The sequence below is a fragment of the Episyrphus balteatus genome, chromosome 1, assembly GCF_945859705.1.
Source record: "Episyrphus balteatus chromosome 1, idEpiBalt1.1, whole genome shotgun sequence".
In the NCBI taxonomy this organism is placed as follows: Eukaryota; Metazoa; Arthropoda; class Insecta; order Diptera; family Syrphidae; genus Episyrphus; species Episyrphus balteatus.
This window is the reverse complement of record NC_079134.1, coordinates 88,253,705-88,275,512: the sequence shown is the minus strand read 5'-3', so window position 1 is coordinate 88,275,512 and position 21,808 is coordinate 88,253,705. Positions and strand designations below refer to the sequence as shown.

The 21,808-nt window shown below is 35.9% G+C and overlaps 1 protein-coding gene across 5 annotated transcripts in view; it reads left to right on the top strand.

Moving 5' to 3' along the window:
• Window positions 1-21,808, top strand: part of LOC129906924 (transcription-associated protein 1) — a 366,133-nt gene that overhangs the window by 141,695 nt on the left and 202,630 nt on the right. For all 5 annotated transcript variants that reach the window (XM_055982915.1, XM_055982912.1, XM_055982911.1 and 2 more), the window contains 4 exons: window positions 35-413; window positions 480-1,490; window positions 1,555-1,850; window positions 1,912-3,516. In XM_055982915.1, the coding sequence (XP_055838890.1) occupies window positions 35-413; window positions 480-1,490; window positions 1,555-1,850; window positions 1,912-3,516 (3,291 nt within the window). The remainder of the gene's footprint in view (window positions 1-34; window positions 414-479; window positions 1,491-1,554; window positions 1,851-1,911; window positions 3,517-21,808) is intronic.

Below are 21,808 nucleotides of genomic sequence, written 5' to 3'. Positions count from 1 at the left end.
CTAAAGAAAAATACATATTTATTTGTATAAATAGGGTCTTCGTACTTTAGAACTTTGTGTTGATAACTTACAACCTGACTTTTTGTACGATCACATTCAACCAGTAAGAGCAGATTTAATGCAAGCTCTATGGCGTACATTACGAAATCAAGACAGTGCAGCCATGGTTGCCTTCCGAGTTTTGGGAAAATTTGGAGGAGGCAACAGAAAAATGATGATCGAAGCACAAAAGTTGGAGTATAATGATAAAGACACCCCAACATCGGCTATTGTAGCAAATTTTCAAGATCATCGAAAATCAATTGATTTTCCTGTGGATAAAGTAATTGAGATTGCATTTAATGCTTTGAATCTTAATGCAACGGATTCATTCTATAGAAAACAGAGTTGGGTTGTTATAAGATGCTTCCTTGGTATGTATCAATTTTTTTGTAACTATTAACATGAATATCAGCTTTTTCCTTTTAAATTAACTACAGCGGCATCGATAAGTTTGGAAGACGAAAAACATATTCTTCAAAATCTTTTCATACATCCTAGCTTTGTAGAGGCTAACATTAATGTTCTACCAACATATTATAAATCCGATGAAGTTCAGGCGCGCCAAACACACCAAACTGCTTTAACTGGCATGCTGGTGGCAGCAGCTACAAAAGAACTCCGAGAATCTGTTCTGCCATTTATGGTATCAGTGGTGCGTCATTATACAATGGTGGCAGTTGCACAGCAGTCAGGACCGTTTCCATTAAAACATAACATTAACAACACTGGCTTAGATCCGTTGGTACTGATTGATGCATTGGCTGTATGTATGGGCCACGAGGAAAAGGAGTTATGCAAACCAGGTCAGCTTTGCATTAGTTTGATTCTTAAAACAACAACAAATATACTGGGAAATAAAGAAAGGGCATGTCGCTTGCCCCTTATGCAATATTTAGCCGAACGCATGGTTGCTTTGTGTTATGAACGACCTTGGTATGCAAAAATGGGAGGTTGCATGGCAATAGAATGTCTATATCAACATATGTCACTCTGTTGGTTGTATCAAAATCTGTTTGCTTTTTTGCGAGCATTTATTTTTGTCATTATGGATCTCGGGGGAGAAGTTTCAAGTGGAACAATTGATATGGCAAAAACATATTTGGAAAATATGCTTCGAATTAGTATGGTTCCCCTTGACAAAGATTATAAAAACAAAGAACTTGTAGCACTTCAAACGAAAACGATGTATGAAATAATACATGAATTAGTTCGACAAGTTACAAGTCCTAATACACTTGTTCGCGAACAAGCAATGTCCTCCTTAAGGCTTATAGCAGAATTACAAAAGAAAACAGTGACTGAAGTTATGGATCCTCATAGGGAAGTGTTGGTCGATATAATTCCACCTCAGAAACATTTTCTACGTCATCAACCTGCTAGTGCTCAAATAGGACTAATGGATGGCAATACCTTTTGTACCACACTAGAGCCGAGGTTGTTTACAATAAGTAAGAATATTTATTTTTATTTTTATTGCATATAAGGTTAATTTAACTTCCCTTTTTTTTACAGATCTAGCAAATACTTATCATAAACTATTTTTTGATGAACTCCTCATTCTAAGCGAAGCTGAAGATTCAATTTTAACAAAGCTTGATTGCTATAAAAATGTAACAAACTTAATTCCATTGCGAAAAAGTGCATTGCGAGCTTTAGCTGCTTGTCATTACATAAACGAAGTAACCTACCGAGAAAAAATAATAAATATATTGTTTAAAGTAATGGATAACAATAATACAGAACTGCAAGAAGTTGCCTTTGAATGTATGCAAAAGTTTCTTTTAGTTTTTCAAATTGAAAAAGAAAAGGTTTCTGCGTTTCTTAATATCATGGTAAAATGTTAATAATAATAACAATATTCTGTTATAGGTTCGTGCAGGAATGCGGCCATTACTCCTTACACTCGGGGATCATCGAAATCTCAATCTGACAGCCACAAAGCGTTTATCATATTTCACCCAACTGTTTCCATCCATGTTCAATGAAAAATTAAGTGAACAAATTTTGCAACATTGCCAAGAAATGATTGAAATATCTGTGAATGCAAACAAAACAACGAAACAAGGTGGACATTTCTTAGCAGTTGCCAAAGTAGAGGAGTACGAGCAGAAAATTGCAATATTAATAGGAATGTTTCATCAAATTTCAGCAGCTACTCCAAAATATATTGAGAGCTTGTGTCAGCTGGTTTTAAAAACAGAAAATAACTTGATGATGGAATCTTGTCCATATAGAAAGCCTCTAGTGAAATTTTTGCTGAGATATCCAAATGATTCGGTAAATCTATTTTTGACGGACCTCAATGTACTCAATCCCCAATGGAATAGATTTTTGATATATATGCTTAAACATAAGGATGGTTTACCATTCCGCAATGCCATTCAAAGCAACAAATCAGTTCGTTTGATGCAGTTAATCAATTGTAACTGTCCATCATTTGCTCATTTAAATGAACAACAAAAATATGAAGTTTGTCATCAAGGTGTTTTGATAGTATACAACTTAATGGAACAAGACGATCAGTGGCTGCTTAACCAAATGGATATTGTTGCAGTGTTGAAAAATCTATGGCAAACTAGTCTATATAGAACTTGCGAGACTAATGTTGCTTGTGATCTTTGGCATCTTGTTGGCAAAATTTTGCTTTTTTATTTTTCTCATAACACCAATGATATTGATTTACTATTCCAATTACTACGAGCATTATGTTTGCATTTTATCCCAGATTTCCATTTTTTACGTGATTTCCTCCAAAACACAGTAGCTCAAAGCTTTACTGTATCTTGGAAACGAAACGCATTCTTTCATTTTGTTGAAAACTTTAACAGTCCCCTTTTGTCTGAGGATTTGAAAGCTAAAATCTTAACTGCTATTTTGATACCCTGTTTTGCTGTGAGCTTTGAAAAAGGAGAAGGAAACAAACTTATTGGCGCTCCACCAACACCATACCAAGAAGATGATAATAATATTGTATCAGTATTTATAAGTAAAGTATTTGATCCAGAGAAACCTTTTGCAAATGACGACGCAGTGCGCATTGCCTTACTGCAGTTTGCTTGTTTGTTGGTTGATAAAGCGTCACCACATATACACGATGGAGATGCAAACAACAAACGGCAGAGTAATAAATTACGACGACTGATGACATTTGCATGGCCTTGCCTTTTAAGCAAAAATTGTGTTGACCCTACTGCACGTTATCACGGACATTTGCTGTTGTCTCACATTATAGCTCGTTTGGCTATTCATAAAAAAATTGTACTTCAAGTTTTTCATTCATTGCTAAAAGGACATGCTTTAGAAGCCCGACCAGTTGTTCGTCAGGCTTTGGAAGTACTTACACCTGCTATGCCTTTGCGAATGGAAGATGGCAACACTATGCTTACACATTGGACAAAGAAAATTATTGTAGAGGAGGGTCATTCTATGCAGCAACTTTTCCATATATTACAATTGATTGTGCGTCATTACAAGGTAAGGAATTAGTTTTTTTAATAAGTTATTTGTTATTATATATAATTCTCCTGTGCGATTGTATGTGACCCTACTCCTTCTAAACGACTTGATAGATTTTTCTGAAATTTGGTGGGTGTAATAAGGTCCATCCGAGACAGGTTTTGTTTTACAATTGGACCCGGTAGGTGGCGCTGTTGTCAAGTTATAGGCAAATTCCATATTTGGGGTCGAATGACTAAACAGATTTTTGTGAAATTTTGTGTGAGAAGGTTCATTCGAGACGGGTTTTGTTTTATAATAGGACCCGGTAGGTGTCGCTGTTGTCAAGTTATAGACAAATTCCATATTTGGGGAATGACTGGGCAGATTTTTGTGTATAATAAAGTTCATTCGACACAGTTTTTGTTTAATAATTGGACCCGGTAGGTTGCGCTGTTGTCAAATCTTAAGAAAATAGCATATTTTGAACGAACGATTTTGTGTGTGTGATATGGACCAGCTAGGTTTCGCTGTTGTCAAGTTATAGTGAAATTCCATATTTAGAGTCCGAAGGACTGTATAGATTTTTGTTAATTTTTGTGTGTGTGATAAGGTTCATTCGAGACAGTTTTTGTTTTACAATTGGACCCGGGCGGTGACGCACAGTGGGACGAATGTATGGAAAAATCGGCATTTCTAATATCTTGTGTTTTAGTGACTGAAACTACGCAAAGTTGCATTAAGATGTCTATTTACACCTAAATCTATGAATTAAACATGAAAACCAGATAAATGGAAACGTTTTAATCAGGAAATTCATTTTTATTTGATTAAAAGAGTTGAGCAGCGAACTTTTTTTTATTATTTTTTTTTATTATTATTTTTTCTTTTCTTTACCTAAATAATTTTAATTTATGTAAAATAGAACTAATAATAGTATAGATAATAAAACACTTTAATTTGAATATTCAAACAAATAATAAAATAAAAAAATAAAGAAACAAAACTTTTTTTTCATTGATTTCGGAGGTATAACTTAAGTCGTCCGGGTTTAATTCTAGGGGAAAACTAATATCTATATAATTTTTTGATGAATATTGCTATATATCTCGATCATAATTTGATATATGTGAACTTTTTGATCGGAGATTTGACAACTGCTAAGAATTTTTGCATTTTTATAGAATTTTATCCCATCATTTTTGATTCAAATGGTAAAATGTTATAAATAATATTGGTTTAAAGAGCTTTTTTTTGTTTTAAATTGATGTTATCATTTACGCAATCATGTATAGCTTTAGTTATATTAAGATTAGAATTCAGGCATTATTCCTTAGCGCTCATGAACCGATTGAGTCTTCTAGAAGACTGCTCCATCTTCTACTTTACTTTGAGGTAATAAAACTTAGTTAATTCCTGTATTTGAGCTTCTTCATCTCCTGTTGACTCCTCTAAGCCAAGAAGTTGTTGAATTTTCAAACAGACCCCATCAAAACGTCTGTTTTCGCACTATCCAGCCAAGTTTTTAAATTTTGGTCATTTTTGATATAGGGGGTCGAACCTAAAAAACGCGATTATAATTACTTGGGGCAAATTGGGGCAAGATTTTTTTCTTGATTCCTTTAGAGGACACTTTTCTGAGTATAAAACCATAAAAACCCCAGCCTTTTAGGTGTAAAAAAGAAAATCTTACTCAAAGTCAAAAAATTTTTTTTTCTACCAACACTTGGAAAATCACTAATAAAAACAAAACTCAATAAAACAAAAAAATTTTTATAGTTAAATATTAATTTATATACCTTGATGAGTGTTATTATCCATTATTAAATTAATTTTTTACCGCACAAAAAATTTTGGGAGTAAGACAAATTACAACCTGATTTTTCACCACCAAAAAAAAATTAAACTAGACAATGTTTAGCACTCTATAACTTTTGCACTAATTGGACAACGCAAATAATTTTGATGCAGTTTGAACCTAAATATATTTAAGATGACATACCAATCACTCAAAAGTACCGCAATAATATTCGATTTTTTTATTTATTGCTATGGGTCGTCCCACTATGTGACGTGGATGTCAAGCTATAAGCAAATTCAATATTGGGTTTAAAATCATTCTACAGTATGGCTGTCTTATGTTGGACTTGACTTATGTTACTTGGCTTTGAAGATGAAATTATAATCTAAAGCACACTGCTAACGGGTAGTGGAACAGGAGATTGCGTCATATTTTTAGTGTATGCAGTCGGGTTTATAAGACGTTATCATGTCAAAAAAAAACCCAAAACCAATTTTGACTGCGCAATTCATCAGCTTTTTTTTAAATTTAGCATACACATAATTAAAATTTGTAAAGAGTCGTATTTTTAAAGTTTATGGAGTCGTTTAATTAAATAAGAAGATTAGAACTTTCATTTCAAAATAATCCAATAAAATTTAAACTTACTAAGTATACAAATTTCGATTGTAGCCACGAGGCGTAGATGATTATAAAGAAGAAAGGTTTTGGGTTAAGCCTTCTATTTATACATTTCACATTTTGATAGAAAAAGGAAAGAAAAAAAAATTTAAATAAAATTATTGAAATTGAAAAGAATGTGTGACGTAAAGTAATGTCAAATAAATTAAAAATTCAGCGATGAAATTTGTGATGTCGCCACAAATTGGCAAATTGCCGTATTTCTTAAAAGCCCAATTTTTTAAGTACCGGATTTTTAAAAGGCCATTTTGAAATATTTATGGAAAAAAGTTTGAAGGAGTTGAAAACTAATTGTGCTACTTTTTGTGGTGCACTACAGATTACATATATCTTACTTACATAAGTTGTAAAGTGAAAGTTTATTTTATTTCTTATCTTTTGCGTCCTCTTCGGACACTGTATTATTGATCGCGCCCTCTTCGGACACTTGGGTTTTTTTCTTTTTCGGGATCTATCGAAGATAATGACTGGCCTGGAATAGAAAAGCTGCATGATGCATCCACCTCCATTGCTGAAAGAACTTTGCATATGCCCAATTCATCCATCTGAGACTCAGCCGTATGGCATGCAAGCCTTGCCATCTCCTCATCTTTCTTATGTATAGTGAGAACAAGCCTGTCAAAACTATATTGGATGACTCCCCCGGTTAAAGCCAGAGGATCCAGTGACTCTTTGTTTATTATTACAAGAGCAGATCGATAGCGCCCCACCGGCTCTTTTTCGATGATTATGACTTTCCAATCGTGCCGACTAGGACATACAGTTACTACTCATTAGCATATCTTAAAAAGAGCTGTCCCACCTATATGCACAACATGCAACAACATATTAAACATGCACCACCTGCTTGGACAAAACCCCTACGGGTAAGGGGTGAGAATATTCCCGTCGTAAGGTACGCCTGTCGTAAGAGGCGACTAAAATCTAACCTGGATCCACCGACAACGTTTGGACTGACGCTCTTGTAATCTCCTGTAAAAAATAGCCTAATATGCTGGCTACGATTTTAAAATGTATATCTGAAGGAAACAGTAAACCAACCCTTGCGAGTATGGGGTAAGAATATTCTCGAGGTATGGCATGCCTATCGTAAGAGGCGACTAAAATCCACCCGGATACATCGAAAAAAAAAAACATAAGAACTGACGCACTTGAGATCCCTCGTCGAAAAGCCTAATATGCTGGCTAAAATTTAAAATGCATACCTACCTGACTGAAACAGTAAACCAAACCAATTATGGAGACAACTAAGAAGCAGATTAATTAAAATGCCGCCATCCGGGGGCGCCCGGGCTGACTCTGGAGCTGCTGGAGCTACCGCTGGAGTTAGCAGCATACGAGCCGGTAGTGGTGTAGCAGACACGCAGGAGTTGCACACCGAGATAACCCGAAGAAATGAAGAACTGCGACCTAGTAGCAGAGAAATACCACCAAACTCTACACCAGCTCCGACTGTTTCGCAGGCTTCAATACCTGCGATCACAAGAGCTGGACTTCGTAGGCAGCGAATATCTTGGTCAACAGAAATGAACAAAGACGTCATACGCTGCCACTACAGAGCAACAAAATGCGGAAGTGATAACGCTGGATATCGAGAAAGGCAGCATGCAAGTTTCATAAACTTGTATCCTCTACTTGCAGAAAGACTTTGTGTCCAAAACATTGCGGATCGAGTCAGAGCAATTAAAACCAAATTATTGCTCCTCCAAATAGATTTTATAGCTATTGAAACCGAGGTAAGAGAAGAAATTAGACCGAGGAATAGGCTAAGTCTGGCAGTTGCAATGCCAAATGAAAATGGCTATGCATCTGATGTGGAAAGTAGGGAGGAAGAACTAAACAACTACCGATTATCACTAGGAGTCAATGATTTAATGTTTCAAATTGTTGACAAAATTGATGAAGCGGTAACCGAATTTGAAGGCATGGAACCTACGAGTAGACCAAGGATACCAAAAGTTTATTTGAACTCTAAAATGTTTGAAATTATCAATCACCTTAATAGGATAATATCTTCACACCTGCGAGACGCAGATGATTTATGTCGTGTGCATAGCATAATCTACTGTGCTGCAGTAACAACATGAAGAATAGTTGGTATTGGAGTTGGTAAGAAGCCGAAAGGAAAAACGCCCATGGCAACAAAGATTAGAGGTCAAAAAGAGCAACCTAAGAGTACAATTGGGAAGGCTTACACAATTCAAGAGAGGCGTACGGTCTAGAGATCTTTGTCGTAAGGTTGCAAAAATTGTACGACCACATCGTATTAAAACCTGACCTCATTTATAGTGGATGAAGTAATAGACAGGCTTACACAAAATCTTCAAGTACTTAGCTCTCGTTTAAAGAAATACTTGGACAGTCAAGCAAGATACTTTGACAATAAAATGTTCAATGGCAATCAGAAAAAAATGTATGCAGATCTTTCAAACCATCATGAATTATCAAGAGAGGACGAGGAACCAAGCAAACAAGATGTGGAAACATTTTGGGGAAATTTAGGGGAACAGTCCCAAACTCATAATCTCCAATCTGTCTGTTTAGCTTCTGAAATCCAAGACCCTGAAATGATTCAAGAAAAAATAAGAACCGAAGAACTAAGCGCTGCACAGTGTGTCGTCCCCTTATGAAAAATATTTTTTTTTTGTTAAAAAGTAATATTTTTGCTATTTAAATATAATTTAGAAGTGTCAAATCATATGAAAACATTTATCTTAGAAAATAACCTAGGTTATACATTCAAAATATGTAAGCTCCGAAACATGAGAACCTTGGAATCGAAAATATTTTGAGGAATTTAAGCGAAGCTTTGAGAGTGTATATTTCACGTTTGGTGAATGTTTAAAAAATTTTGTTAATGTTATTTTGTTAATTGTTGAGTGTTGTTGTAAAACATATAGCAAAAAAATTTAAATTTATAGAATTATACATTATTTATATGAGTTATTAAAATTTCTTTGATAAATAGCCAAAAAAAAAAATTTAATTTTTAAACTTAATTAAAAAAAAGCCATTGAAAATCATATCAATAATTTTTTTATATTATTTTGCCTAAGGTCTATTCTTAATATTGGCAAAGTTTGGTCTGCTTCTGTTTGCTTTTGCCAGAGATATTCACATTTATGTGCTACGAGTCAAGTACTCAAAATATTTCATTTTTTGAGAAACAGTTTCAAGGGGATCACAAAAATAAAAACATCGATGTTTTTATTAATTTCTTACCATATACAAGTAACAAAAAGCTGTTTATGTAATTAAAAATATTTTACATATTGTTTTGAACAAGAAAAAAATTATATTTTTTCTGCATACTAAATTTTAAATACAATTACTTGAGCCGGCCACGCTCTACTGTGTATTATAGCGTATTCACCAATCTCGCCGAGATAAGAAGTTACGAAAATGCAAATAAAACGTTATTTTAAAATTTGCGATTGACAAAAAACTGTTTGAGATTTACTATGAAACGCAAATAAACACACGATTTTTTGTATATAGAAGATAAACAAAACAAGTTGACTTCAACTTAAGATTTCTCAAAGTAAAAAAAAGATCACTAATGTATTTAAAATAAATCACCACGTTCAAGAACATAACCTCAAAAACTGTTTCAGATTTTCTAAAGGGAATATTTCAAAACCATGATATGATAGAATTTTTCTGACTTCGGACTCGAGTTCAGCGCACCAAAAACCTTACGAAAAGTATATTTTGGTTTATATAAAAAAAAAAATTAATTTTCCTGACTAGTGTCTTATTCAATAAATGTTAATCTCATAAATTATGCTAAAAAAAAGTTATAGGTTGTTCAATTTGTTAATTTGTAACTTTTTTTCTATTCCTGCCATAAACACACAAACAAAAATATTAAAACTCCAAAAACTTAGCTGTAAGTGTTTATGATAAACTTTTGTATGGGGTCGACACACTGTGCGCTGCTTTGAAGAGAACCAAAAATTGGAAGTCGCCTGGCCCAGATGGAATACAAAACTTCTGGCTTAAAAGATTTAAGAGTGCTTATGTACACTTAGCAAGAAACTTTAATGCAATTCTTTGCAGAAGTGCACAATTGCCAAGGTTTTTCACAAAAGGAACAACGTATCTCATTCCTAAGAATGGAAATCTAAAAAACCCTGCCAATTACAGACCTATAACATGCTTGCCAACTGTTAATAAGATTCTTAACTCCTTAATAAATGATAGAGTATGGCATCATTGTTCCAAATTATTCCAAATGAACAAAAAGGATGCGTCAGAAATTCAAGGGGATGAAGGAACTAGTGGCTATTGATGCAATTGTTACAAGAAATGCAATCCATAATCAACGGAATCTAAGTGTCGCATACATAGATTATCAAAAAGCGTTTGATAGTGTTCCACACTCGTACCTTATCGAAGTCCTGAAGATGCAGGGAATACATCAAAATATTATTTCATTCCTTGAAGATGCCATGTGTAATTGGATAACAACAGTACACGTTGCTAAAATAAAGACTCGTGAGATACGAATAAAAAGAGGAATCTTTCAGGGTGACACATTTAGTTTTTTTATGGTTCTGCCTAATTCTTTGTCCCCTCAGTAGATTGCTTAACAACTCTTCGAATGGTTACCGCATCAAATACGAAAATACAATGAAAATCAGTGTAGTGTTACTCATTTACTATATATGGATGATCTCAAACTTATCTCAAGATCCAAACAACATCTTTCAGGCCTTGTTAACATAGTTAAACAGTTTAGCCAGGACATTTGTATGGACTTTGGTTTCGAAAAATGCAAGGAAATTGAAATGGTTAGAGGAAATGTCGTTCGAACGGAAGGATTCGTTTTTGAAGAAGGAACTATTGAGTTTCTTACCAACGAAGAAAGGTATAAGTACCTAGGTATACATGAAATGCTTGGTATACTACATAGTGCAATAGAGGAAAAGATAAAAACGGATTTTGAAAACTCTGCTCACCACGAGCAGAAGATGGACAAGGTGTTGGTGATACAAAAAATGTGCATCATAAACAACTCGATAAGCTAAGAGTTTTCTTCTATGAGTATTGTGATCATGATAGAAAATTCAATATTCTTTGTCACTTGGATACAAAATACACACCACTAAACTTGAATCCCGAATTCCAACCAATGGAGCGGAATGGAGGAAATCAAGACATTACTGAAGTTTCTATCACAAGTATTAACGGAGAAATTAACATTAACATGAGTAAAAACATATCAAAGTAAGCGTTTTATTAAATCATCGCTAAAGGCTATCAATTTTGCAGATAGAGAGTTACTGTACTACAATTTTTTTCATAGAAAATACTCAAGAATCATCCCCCAAAATACTCTTATCTCATTCCGGGACACTCCGGATATATATTTATATGTATATCTTTTATATATATTCAAAAAAATGTTTCGAGAAAATCGACTGCAAAGTTTGGAGTATCTGAATTTCACCCTTTATTTGTTTTTTACTTGCGATATAGGTACTATATATCAAGTTATGCATTCGTAGTTAAGATAACATTTTTCCATGACATTACGATGATAGACAATGCCAAAAAAGTGTGTCCCGGAAGACCGTCTGTCCGTCTGTCAGTCTGTCAGTCTGTCAGTCTGTCAGTCTGTCAGTCTGTCAGTCTGTCAGTCTGTCAGTCTGTCAGTCTGTCAGTCTGTCAGTCTGTCAGTCTGTCAGTCTGTCAGTCTGTCAGTCTGTCAGTCTGTCAGTCTGTCAGTCTGTCAGTCTGTCAGTCTGTCAGTCTGTCAGTCTGTCAGTCTGTCAGTCTGTCAGTCTGTCAGTCTGTCAGTCTGTCAGTCTGTCAGTCTGTCAGTCTGTCAGTCTGTCAGTCTGTCAGTCTGTCAGTCTGTCAGTCTGTCAGTCTGTCAGTCTGTCAGTCTGTCAGTCTGTCAGTCTGTCAGTCTGTCAGTCTGTCAGTCTGTCAGTCTGTCAGTCTGTCAGTCTGTCAGTCTGTCAGTCTGTCAGTCTGTCAGTCTGTCAGTCTGTCAGTCTGTCAATCTGTCAGTCTGTCAGTCTGTCAGTCTGTCAGTCTGTCAGTCTGTCAGTTTGTCAGTCTGTCAGTCTGTCAGTCTGTCAGTCTGTCAGTCTGTCAGTCTGTCAGTCTGTCAGTCTGTCAGTCTGTCAGTCTGTCAGTCTGTCAGTCTGTCTGTATAAGGAACTAGAGCCTAAACGGATGGACCGATTGACTCCAAACTTGCTATGTAGCAGTTTTTGGAGACTTTCCAGAGGGGTTTTTGGAACTAATTTTTTTTGGACCAAAAATAACGGTACCTGTCATACAAAAATTTCGGAAAAGTTTAATTTCACGAAAACGGCTCTAACGATGTTGTTAAAAAAATTCAAATGTTAGTTTTTAAACAAGGTCTATCTTTTGAAGAAAAACATTTTTTGGAAAATCATTATTAGAGGTACCTGCCATAGGACCGCTTTTTCAAATTGGATTTTCTGCAAAACTACTTATTGTATTTCAACGAAATTTATTATACAAAAGCATTTATACAGGGTGTCCCAAAAGTCAACGTCGAAACGAAAACGGTAGATACGGTAGGTAGTGACAGTTATCGAAAAAAAAAATCGAAAAAATGGTCACCCTGCGACGGTTTTTCATGTGCCGTGGCTACAAATATTAAGTTTTTTCAGTCAACGTCGAAACGAAAACGGTAGATAGGGTAGGTAGTGACAGTTATCGAAAAAAAAAATCGAAAAAATGGTCACCCTGCGACGGTTTTTCATGTGCCGTGGCTACAAATCTTAAGTTTTTTCATTTTTTTCTTTTGTTACGGAACCTTGAATAACCCTGCTACCAAATGCATTCAAACTGCATCAGTTTTAAAGCAAATATTACTTTTTTGCCCAACTAAGTACTAAAAAATTTTACATGACTCTAATTCAATGAACCGTAGTGTAAAAAAAATGCACTACGATGTTACCTTAAAAGTTAGTGTGTTCAATTCTCTTTTCAAAATGGTAGAACATTGTTGAGAATATTCCATAAATAACCGTGATAAATTTTTTTTTCTTAAGAAATCCGACTTATTAGGTAAGTTTTTGTATTCTGAAAGGTTCTGTAATAGTCCAGTAATTTTAGGTTTTATCTGCGGAAAAATTCCTACTGGGCTCGATTTTGGTTTAGACCTTCCCTACGGCGTTGTTATGAAGATGTACAAAATCGACATTGATATCGCGTCCGCGTTAGAAGTTATAGAGGTCAAAAGGTCACGAAAATCTGTTCGTCATAAAATTATCTACAAATATTGCCTTATGCATTTTTCTGTAAATCCAATCGTTTTCGGAATAGAGCTGTTTCAAGCGTAGACATAATAAATGATACGTAATAATAGGTTTGTTTTATTTAAGAGTGAATAATTCAGTATTTGAATACTGAAAAATACATGTGTAATCTCTTTTGCTTTTTATTAATACATTTTTATAAGTTTCACTTGTAATCGATATTCAAACTAACTTACTAACTAACTAACTAAGTTACTTAGCTACTAACTAACTATTTAATAAAATCTTAGCAATTAATTTTGACCCACAGGTCAAAATTACCTACCCTGAGACGTTTTGGTCTCAGGGTAAAAACATTTGAGGGTCAAAACACCTCAAATCAATCTTAGACTACTCATATCGTCATATCGAAACTTTGAACAAATTTATGTAGTTTGAATGACTAAGTTATAATATAGTCCGAAATCGGTTGGATTTACAGAAAAATGCATAAGGCAATATTTGTAGATAATTTTATGATTTTCCATTGACCTCTATTGACCTCCGTGCAACAGGTCACGAGATATATGCGAAAAACTGATTTTCGTGACCTTTTGACCTCTATAACTTCTAACGCGGACGCGATATCAATGTCGATTTTTCACATCTTCATAACAACGCCGCCGTAAGGAAGGTCTATACCAAAATTGAGCCCAGTAGGAATTTTTCCGCAGATTGGTATAAAAATGCCTAAAATTACTGGGCTAGGGTTCAAAACTTAAATAATATGGAAAAATTACCTAATAAAAAAGTCGGATTTCTTAAGAAAAAAAAATTATCTCGGAATATTCTCAACAATGTTATATCATTTTGAAAAGAGAATTGAACACACCAACTTTTAAGGTAACTTGCCGAAACATCTTAGTGCATTTTTTTACACTACGGTTCATTGAATTAGAGTCATGTAAAATTTTTTAGTACTTAGTTGGGCAAAAAAGTAATATTTGCTTTAAAACTGATGCAGCTGAGTTAAAATTTTTGAATGCATTTGGTAGCAGGGTTATTCAAGGTTCCGTAACAAAAGAAAAAAATGAAAAAACTTAAGATTTGTGTGACAATGACAATGACAAGATATTTCTGGATCCGGTTTTCCGTATTTGTTTAACAACAAATAAGAGCATTGAATTTTAAAAACTAAATAAGTACATATTACAGACGCAAGGAGAGACTAACATTAAGTCTTTCTGAGTTAACCCCGCCACCTACTCCATCATTGCTTTTAGAATCATCTGTGTAGAAATGAATTGAATCATCTCTCAGGAACTCAGCCTTGTCCCTATTTGGGATGGTGACTTCATAATTGTTGCCAAAAACCAATTGTGGGGTGGTGTAGTCGGAGTGACTGTGGATTGATCCGAATGAATTCAGAATAGTTGTGTCGCCAATAGAGTTATTGGTCCATTGAGAGATGGCTTTGAGTCGAATAGCAGTGCTCGAGGCCACTTGCTTGCTGAATATATCTATGGGTGGAAGATTGAGTAATATATCAAGAGCGGCGGAAGGTGTCGAACGGAGAGCTCCGGTGATACACATGCAGGCTGAACGTTGGACTTTGTTTAGCTTGTCGCGATGTGTTACTTTTTCCAGAGCAGTCCAATTTACTATCCAAAATAAGACCTAGGTATTTGGCTTCGCTTGCGAAAGTAAGTGGAACACCATTAATAGAGGGGGGGGGGGGGGGGGGTCTAGTTGTGGAATTTTATATATCTTTGTAAAGAGGGCAAGTTATGTTTTTTGAGGATTTACCCCCAATCCACAGTTTGTTGCCCATTTTAGTAGCTTATTGAGAGCAGTTTGCATTAGTTCTATTATAGTATGGAGATGTTTTCCTGATACAGCAATGGCGACGTCGTTAGCGTATGCAATCACTTTGAATCCATCTACTTCTAGATTGACTAGTAGTTCGTTAACCACTATGTTCCACAGGAGTGGGAAAGTATCCCTCCTTGTGATGTACCTCTAATAACAGATCTTCTTGCTGAGAAGTCTCCTAGAGTTGAGTTAATGATTCTGCTTTTCAGCATAAGGTCTATTAGCTCACTCACTGAGCTATCTACTTTAACGTTGTTGAACGCGCCCTCGATATCAAGAAATGCAACTAAGGTGAAGTCTTTGCGATGGAGGGAATATTCAATAGTGCGCACTACAGTATGTAGTGCTGTTTCAACCGATTTCCCTTTACAATAAGCGTGTTGTGCTGTACATATAAGATTGGGATCTATGACATTACGCAAGTGGATATCAATCATTCGTTCTAGAGTTTTAAGAAGGAATGATGATAAACTGATAGGTCGGAGGTCATTGGGATTGACATGTGAGAATTTGCCTGCTTTGGGTATGAAATGAATACAACTTTAACTTCTCTCCATAGGGCAGGGATGTGTTTCAAGTCTACACAGTACACATCCATTCAGAATTATCTCTAAGATGGGAATAAGAATATCTGATGCCATTTGAATACCATTATACCATCCGGTCCAGCAGATTTGTATGCTTTGAAGGCGTTGATGGCCCACTTTAGCTTCTCTCTTGTAATCAGACCGAGATTGTTTTTTGAATTTGTGTCTGGCCCTGATGGCCCTGTTTATAGTGTTTGAGCTACTTGGAAAATAAGTATCAAGGAGTGATTCTTCACAGGAGTTGGTCCAGGTCGCGTTGTTTGTTGTCAAGGCACTGGGCATTAAAGGTTTTGTTGAGAGAATTTTTTTTAATATAGAGGCTTCTGAAGAATCTGCTATTTTTTCACAGAAATTTCTCCAAAAAGATGTTTTACATTTTCTTAGCTGTTTTTTTTGGACTTTCAGGGATTCTTTGTATAGGTCCCAGTCTGAAATATCTCTAGTGGATTTGGCGAGAATGAAAAGTTTTCTACAAGCTTTTCTGTGCGGTTCTAGCCCTGAGTTCCACCAGTGTGGCTTCTGGTTTCCTCTTACTTGTATGAGTGGGCAGGAGTTATTCATTGTTTCGGAATGTTAACTATTTAGTAGTTACATCATGAAGACTAAATTGGATGTATCTATGATCGGAGAACGAATGTTCTTCAGATACTTTCCAATTCAAGATCCTTTGATGAATCGAATCAGCGACAAGAGTAATGTCTAGTACTTCTTGTCGGTTTCTGGTATCGAATGTTGGTTCATTGCCAGTATTACTAACTATCAGGTTAGTACTCAAAATAAAATCAAAAAGTGACTCACCTCTATCATTTATGGCGGTTCTTCCCCAGACCGTGTGATGGGCGTTTGCATCGCAACCAATTATGAGGCAGATCTTTTGCCGTTCAGCATCGGCTATAAGTCTCCTTAGTTTTTCGCCAGGGAGAGGGCCGAGGTGGTCATGGCCGAGATATGCCGACGCAATCCAGATTGTTCCTTGGTCAGTTTGCAATCTAACCGCGGTTACATCTCGATCGCTGTAATTAGGGAGCAAATATACATTAGTACTACTTCTTGCAAATATGCATGATCTGGGGTCACCTTTGTCCGATGCATATAGCAAGTTGAGTTGTACCCAGGAGTCCTGAGTCCCTGAACCATGGACTTGCAGATCCATGGTTCCTGGACCAGCACCACGTCTTCCCCATTCTTATGGATTCGGAGAAAAAGGAAGGCCGAAGCCTGATTGGAGTGGTGAAGGTTAATCTGAACTAACTGGAGCATGAATGCTACTGTTAGCTAGACTACCCCCACCACCGAAAGGTCGAGGTCTTCTTCGGATTCTGACCCAGAAGTTGAACGTTCACTGAGTAGAATCTTGTTGAGATTGTCGTCTGTCTCCATCTCAACATCGGAACTGTCTGACACTGGAGCCATTATGGGTGGCGATTTAGAACCTGAGGGGACCTCCTCAGTTGGGGAGATCACCGGAGCATCAACTTCTTTTGGTGGAGCGTTGATATTTAAGGCGATATCCCCCTCCGAGGAGGGAACCTCAGGTGCTAGAGGTGCTGGAGGTGCAGCTTTTGCAGTCTCCTCATCTTTTTTTATAGATCCTTAGGGTTGTGGAAGTCTATCCAAACCTTATCTGACTTTGGTTCGCAGCTAGGGGAGCCAAGGACTCCTTATTGATGACAATAATTGCCGATCTATAAGGGCCCGTTGCACAGTGCGGTGATTGTATGGAGATGGTGGACAAAAATCAATTTTCCAAAAAGGAATTGATTTTACAAAGAAAAATTGTTGTATATGTAATAAAGAGAAATTCTAAAAAAATTGACGAAATTTTCACGCCCCCTGCCACGCCCACTTTTGTATATGATTTTTTATATCTAAAAAACGGCGTGCACCATTTGACTCAAATTTAGGAAATTTGATTATCTAGATGAGTGTAAAAATAAAAAAGTTTCGACCCTTTCCGCCCCCTGCCACGCCTCCTTTTGTATATGATTAATTATACCTTAAAAACGGTTTGCACCAACTCCACCAAATTTAGGAAGTTTGGTAACCCAGATGAGTTAAAAAATATAAAATAGTTTTGATCCTCTCCGCCCTCTGCCACGCCCACTTTAGTGGCTAAAGGCTAAACGCTTGCAAATTTCCCTTTTTTCGTCTTTGAAGACGCTTTTAAATGTAGTGTTTGTGTCTTCCACGACTAGTTCCCCTTCATCAAGAGGGGATACATTTTGCAGAAAGGTTAAAATGCTATCAGGAAGTGTAAGTCTATTTTTAAGATTAGCTTCATGATGCTTCTCTAAGAAAGCATGAACATTGTTCCCATCGTCGAGGTTTGAGTCAAAAAACCTAATTTGTATTTTAGATCATTTTTAAATTGTATGGAAAATTTTTGGTTATCTTCAATTCATACAGAATAATATAAACATATTCAATTCGTGATTTTTTGTAAAAAAAAAATCCATTTTTATAAATTTTTAAATTTTTTAAAGATTTGACCTTGTCCTAGAAATGTTGAAAATTTTTAAGGTTTTAGCAAAAATTGTCGTCTGTCTCCATCTCAACATCGGAACTGTCTGACACTGGAGCCATTATGGGTGGCGATTTAGAACCTGAGGGGACCTCCTCAGTTGGGGAGATCACCGGAGCATCAACTTCTTTTGGTGGAGCGTTGATATTTAAGGCGATATCCCCCTCCGAGGAGGGAACCTCAGGTGCTAGAGGTGCTGGAGGTGCAGCTTTTGCAGTCTCCTCATCTTTTTTTATAGATCCTTAGGGTTGTGGAAGTCTATCCAAACCTTATCTGACTTTGGTTCGCAGCTAGGGGAGCCAAAGACTCCTTATTGATGACAATAATTGTCGATCTATAAGGGCCCGTTGCACAGTGCGGTGATTGTATGGAGATGGTGGACAAAAATCAATTTTCCAAAAAGGAATTGATTTTACAAAGAAAAATTGTTGTATATGTAATAAAGAGAAATTCTAAAAAAATTGACGAAATTTTCACGCCCCCTGCCACGCCCACTTTTGTATATGATTTTTTATATCTAAAAAACGGCGTGCACCATTTGACTCAAATTTAGGAAATTTGATTATCTAGATGAGTGTAAAAATAAAAAAGTTTCGACCCTTTCCGCCCCCTGCCACGCCTACTTTTGTATATGATTAATTATACCTTAAAAACGGTTTGCACCATCTCCACCAAATTTAGGAAGTTTGGTAACCCAGATGAGTTAAAAAATATAAAATAGTTTTGATCCTCTCCGCCCTCTGCCACGCCCACTTTAGTGGCTAAAGGCTAAACGCTTGCAAATTTCCCTTTTTTCGTCTTTGACGACGCTTTTAAATGTAGTGTTTGTGTCTTCCACGACTAGTTCTCCTTCATCAAGAGGGGATACATTTTGCAGAAAGGTTAAAATGCTATCAGGAAGTGTAAGTCTATTTTTAAGATTAGCTTCATGATGCTTCTCTAAGAAAGCATGAACATTGTTCCCATCGTCGAGGTTTGAGTCAAAAAACCTAATTTGTATTTTAGATCATTTTTAAATTGTATGGAAAATTTTTGGTTATCTTCAATTCATACAGAATAATATAAACATATTCAATTCGTGATTTTTTGTAAAAAAAAATCCATTTTTATAAATTTTTAAATTTTTTAAAGATTTGACCTTGTCCTAGAAATGTTGAAAATTTTTAAGGTTTTAGCAAAAATTAGCATGAAAACTTTACATTTCCGCACAGTAAAATATTAATACAGTGTAACGACACTAAAAATGTTGCTATACTTTGCTAAAATTAATTTATAAACATAACCAAAATGAAAAAAAGCGTTAAAAAGCTGTTTTTTATACATTGCTTCCTCCTCGGATCAATATTTATGTCGAAATTTATCAATTTTTTTCTTAAAACACTTTATGTGGCAGTTGCTAGTACTTAACTTATTCAAAATAAACTCAATAAAACAAATCCACCTTCCAAAAAGTCGTTAATTTTTTCTGGTCCGACTTTGGCCTACAAAAAGTCAAATATTTTGAAGGTTAGCAAAAGTTAGAAATGAAACTAAACGTGTTCTCAAAGAACAATAACAACACAAGATAATGCCATAAATCATTGTGCTACAATTTGCTACAACTTTGTAGGCTTAATTTAGATGAAATTTTATGCCTTAAAAAGGCTATAATTCACTAAAATTCAATTTTATTTAAAAATTTAAATATAACTACTCATACAAGTTCTCAATGTATCCATTATTATTATTCACAAATAAAAAAAAATAAAACTTTGGTACTTTTCTTACACAAACCAAATGAAAATGCACAACAATAAAATCTCGAGCTATCACAATGACTAAAGTTTTTTTCAGTGCTTTTGAAAGTCCCGCTAATCCCCCAAAATGAGAAAAACAAAATTAAAAACAGCCAAAAACAGTAATTAAACATATGCTTGACCAGCTCCATAGCTTAGAAGATCAATATTGCATTTTTGTTTTTTTTTTTATTTTTGTCCACAGTCCACGCACTGTGCGTTGGTTCCTCCAGTTTTGCGACTTTCCAGTCGTGAGTGGGTAGGGATGGGTTTCCAAACTGGATAATTTTTAGAACAGTTTCCTTGCAGGCTAGTTCAGCTGGGATTCTGATACGAGCTCTAGGTCTGCAAGGAATATCTTCCTTTGCCACAACCTCGAGCTTGGCATCAGGCCATAGCCCCTCTAGTTTGCTTATAGCAAGCTTATACAGATCGCATGATCTCTTGCCACCGAATGCGACGAGCTTGACGCGACCTTGGTATCATCCTGCTTCCTCAACAACTGCAGGCTCACCCGGATTCTCCATCATGAGAGTCCATTAGGAGATCTGTAGTTTGTTTGAGACCATCGTCCATCGGTCAAAAAAGATCATGCCATCGCCATTACTTCTATCGATAACTGCGAGGATAGACTTGTCCTTAAGAACGTCACTAAAGGACAGGTCTTTCCTAGTGTGAGTGCTGAAATTAAACACTTTTTGTCTTTTAGGTTCCGAGACGGAATCTTCAACAGACTATTTCTGGTCAAAACAGCCCCTTCTGGACCCACAGAGTGAACTATTGCTGCATTTGGAGTAGTAATTCTGTTACTATGTTCCTCGGCGAAAGCATGACTATGAGAGACAGCCTTACTTCCGTCAGGGAGTGGAGTAAACAACGTGTCCTGAGGGGGTTTGCTTTGACTGAGGGTGGATTCGTAAGAGTCCGTTTTTCAGTCATAGCATCCCCTTCCGGGCCCGTAGAATTATCTACATTTGTTTTTGGGATGTCAGTAGTACTGTAAGAGACAGCCGTACTTCCACTGGTGGGAGCTAATTCCTTCAATGACGAAAGAGGGTTAGCGCTACCTAAGGTAGCAGGGTTTGGATTGGTGGTTGTTCGCCGGCCTCCAGTTTTGCACTTTGAAGTCTTTCTGAAGGCTGAGGTCGACTCACCTTTCCTTTTGTTTTTGTCAGCGTTTCTTTTTCTATCCGCCGAGCTAACATTTGTCACTGGCGACTTAGCCTCTTGCGAGGCCAAGCCCTCGCCGGCACACAGTGGATCGACTAGTACAAAATTCCGGTCATGGGGTGATTTTTTTTTATTAGTTTATTGTACGAATTTTTTTTTTTTGATTGCACAGATAATTGTCCCTTCTGTCATAATCCACAAGTTTTTTTTTTATCAAAATGTTTTGGTTCCCAAGATACAGAGGGTCAAGTGGGGACAATTTACAAGAAAAAAAAATGATGGTTTTGTTAGTAATTTTCATACTCTTATATCTAGCTCATTTTTTAAGATATCTTCTCGAAGTAAATGTTTTCCATAAGATAATAGCCGTGTTTTATTGGTACTCAGTATTTTACTGAGTAAACATTTTGTGCTGTGAAAAACAACAAATTATTACTTTTATTCATTTATTAATGATCCTTATTGTTGAAGGATCAAAAGTGTATAAGTTTAGAAAAAAAATTTCTTAATAAACCAACAAATAAAAAACTTTTGTTTATCCTTAGCAATCTTTTGTTGTTTTTCCCGTGTAAAATTTTACTGAGCTAAGTACTGAGTTACCAATAAAACGCGGCTAATGATATCTAAAATATATTTTTAAGACAAAAATTACAAAATTATATTTCTAATTCTATTCTAAAACCCGCTTTTCTATAACTCTT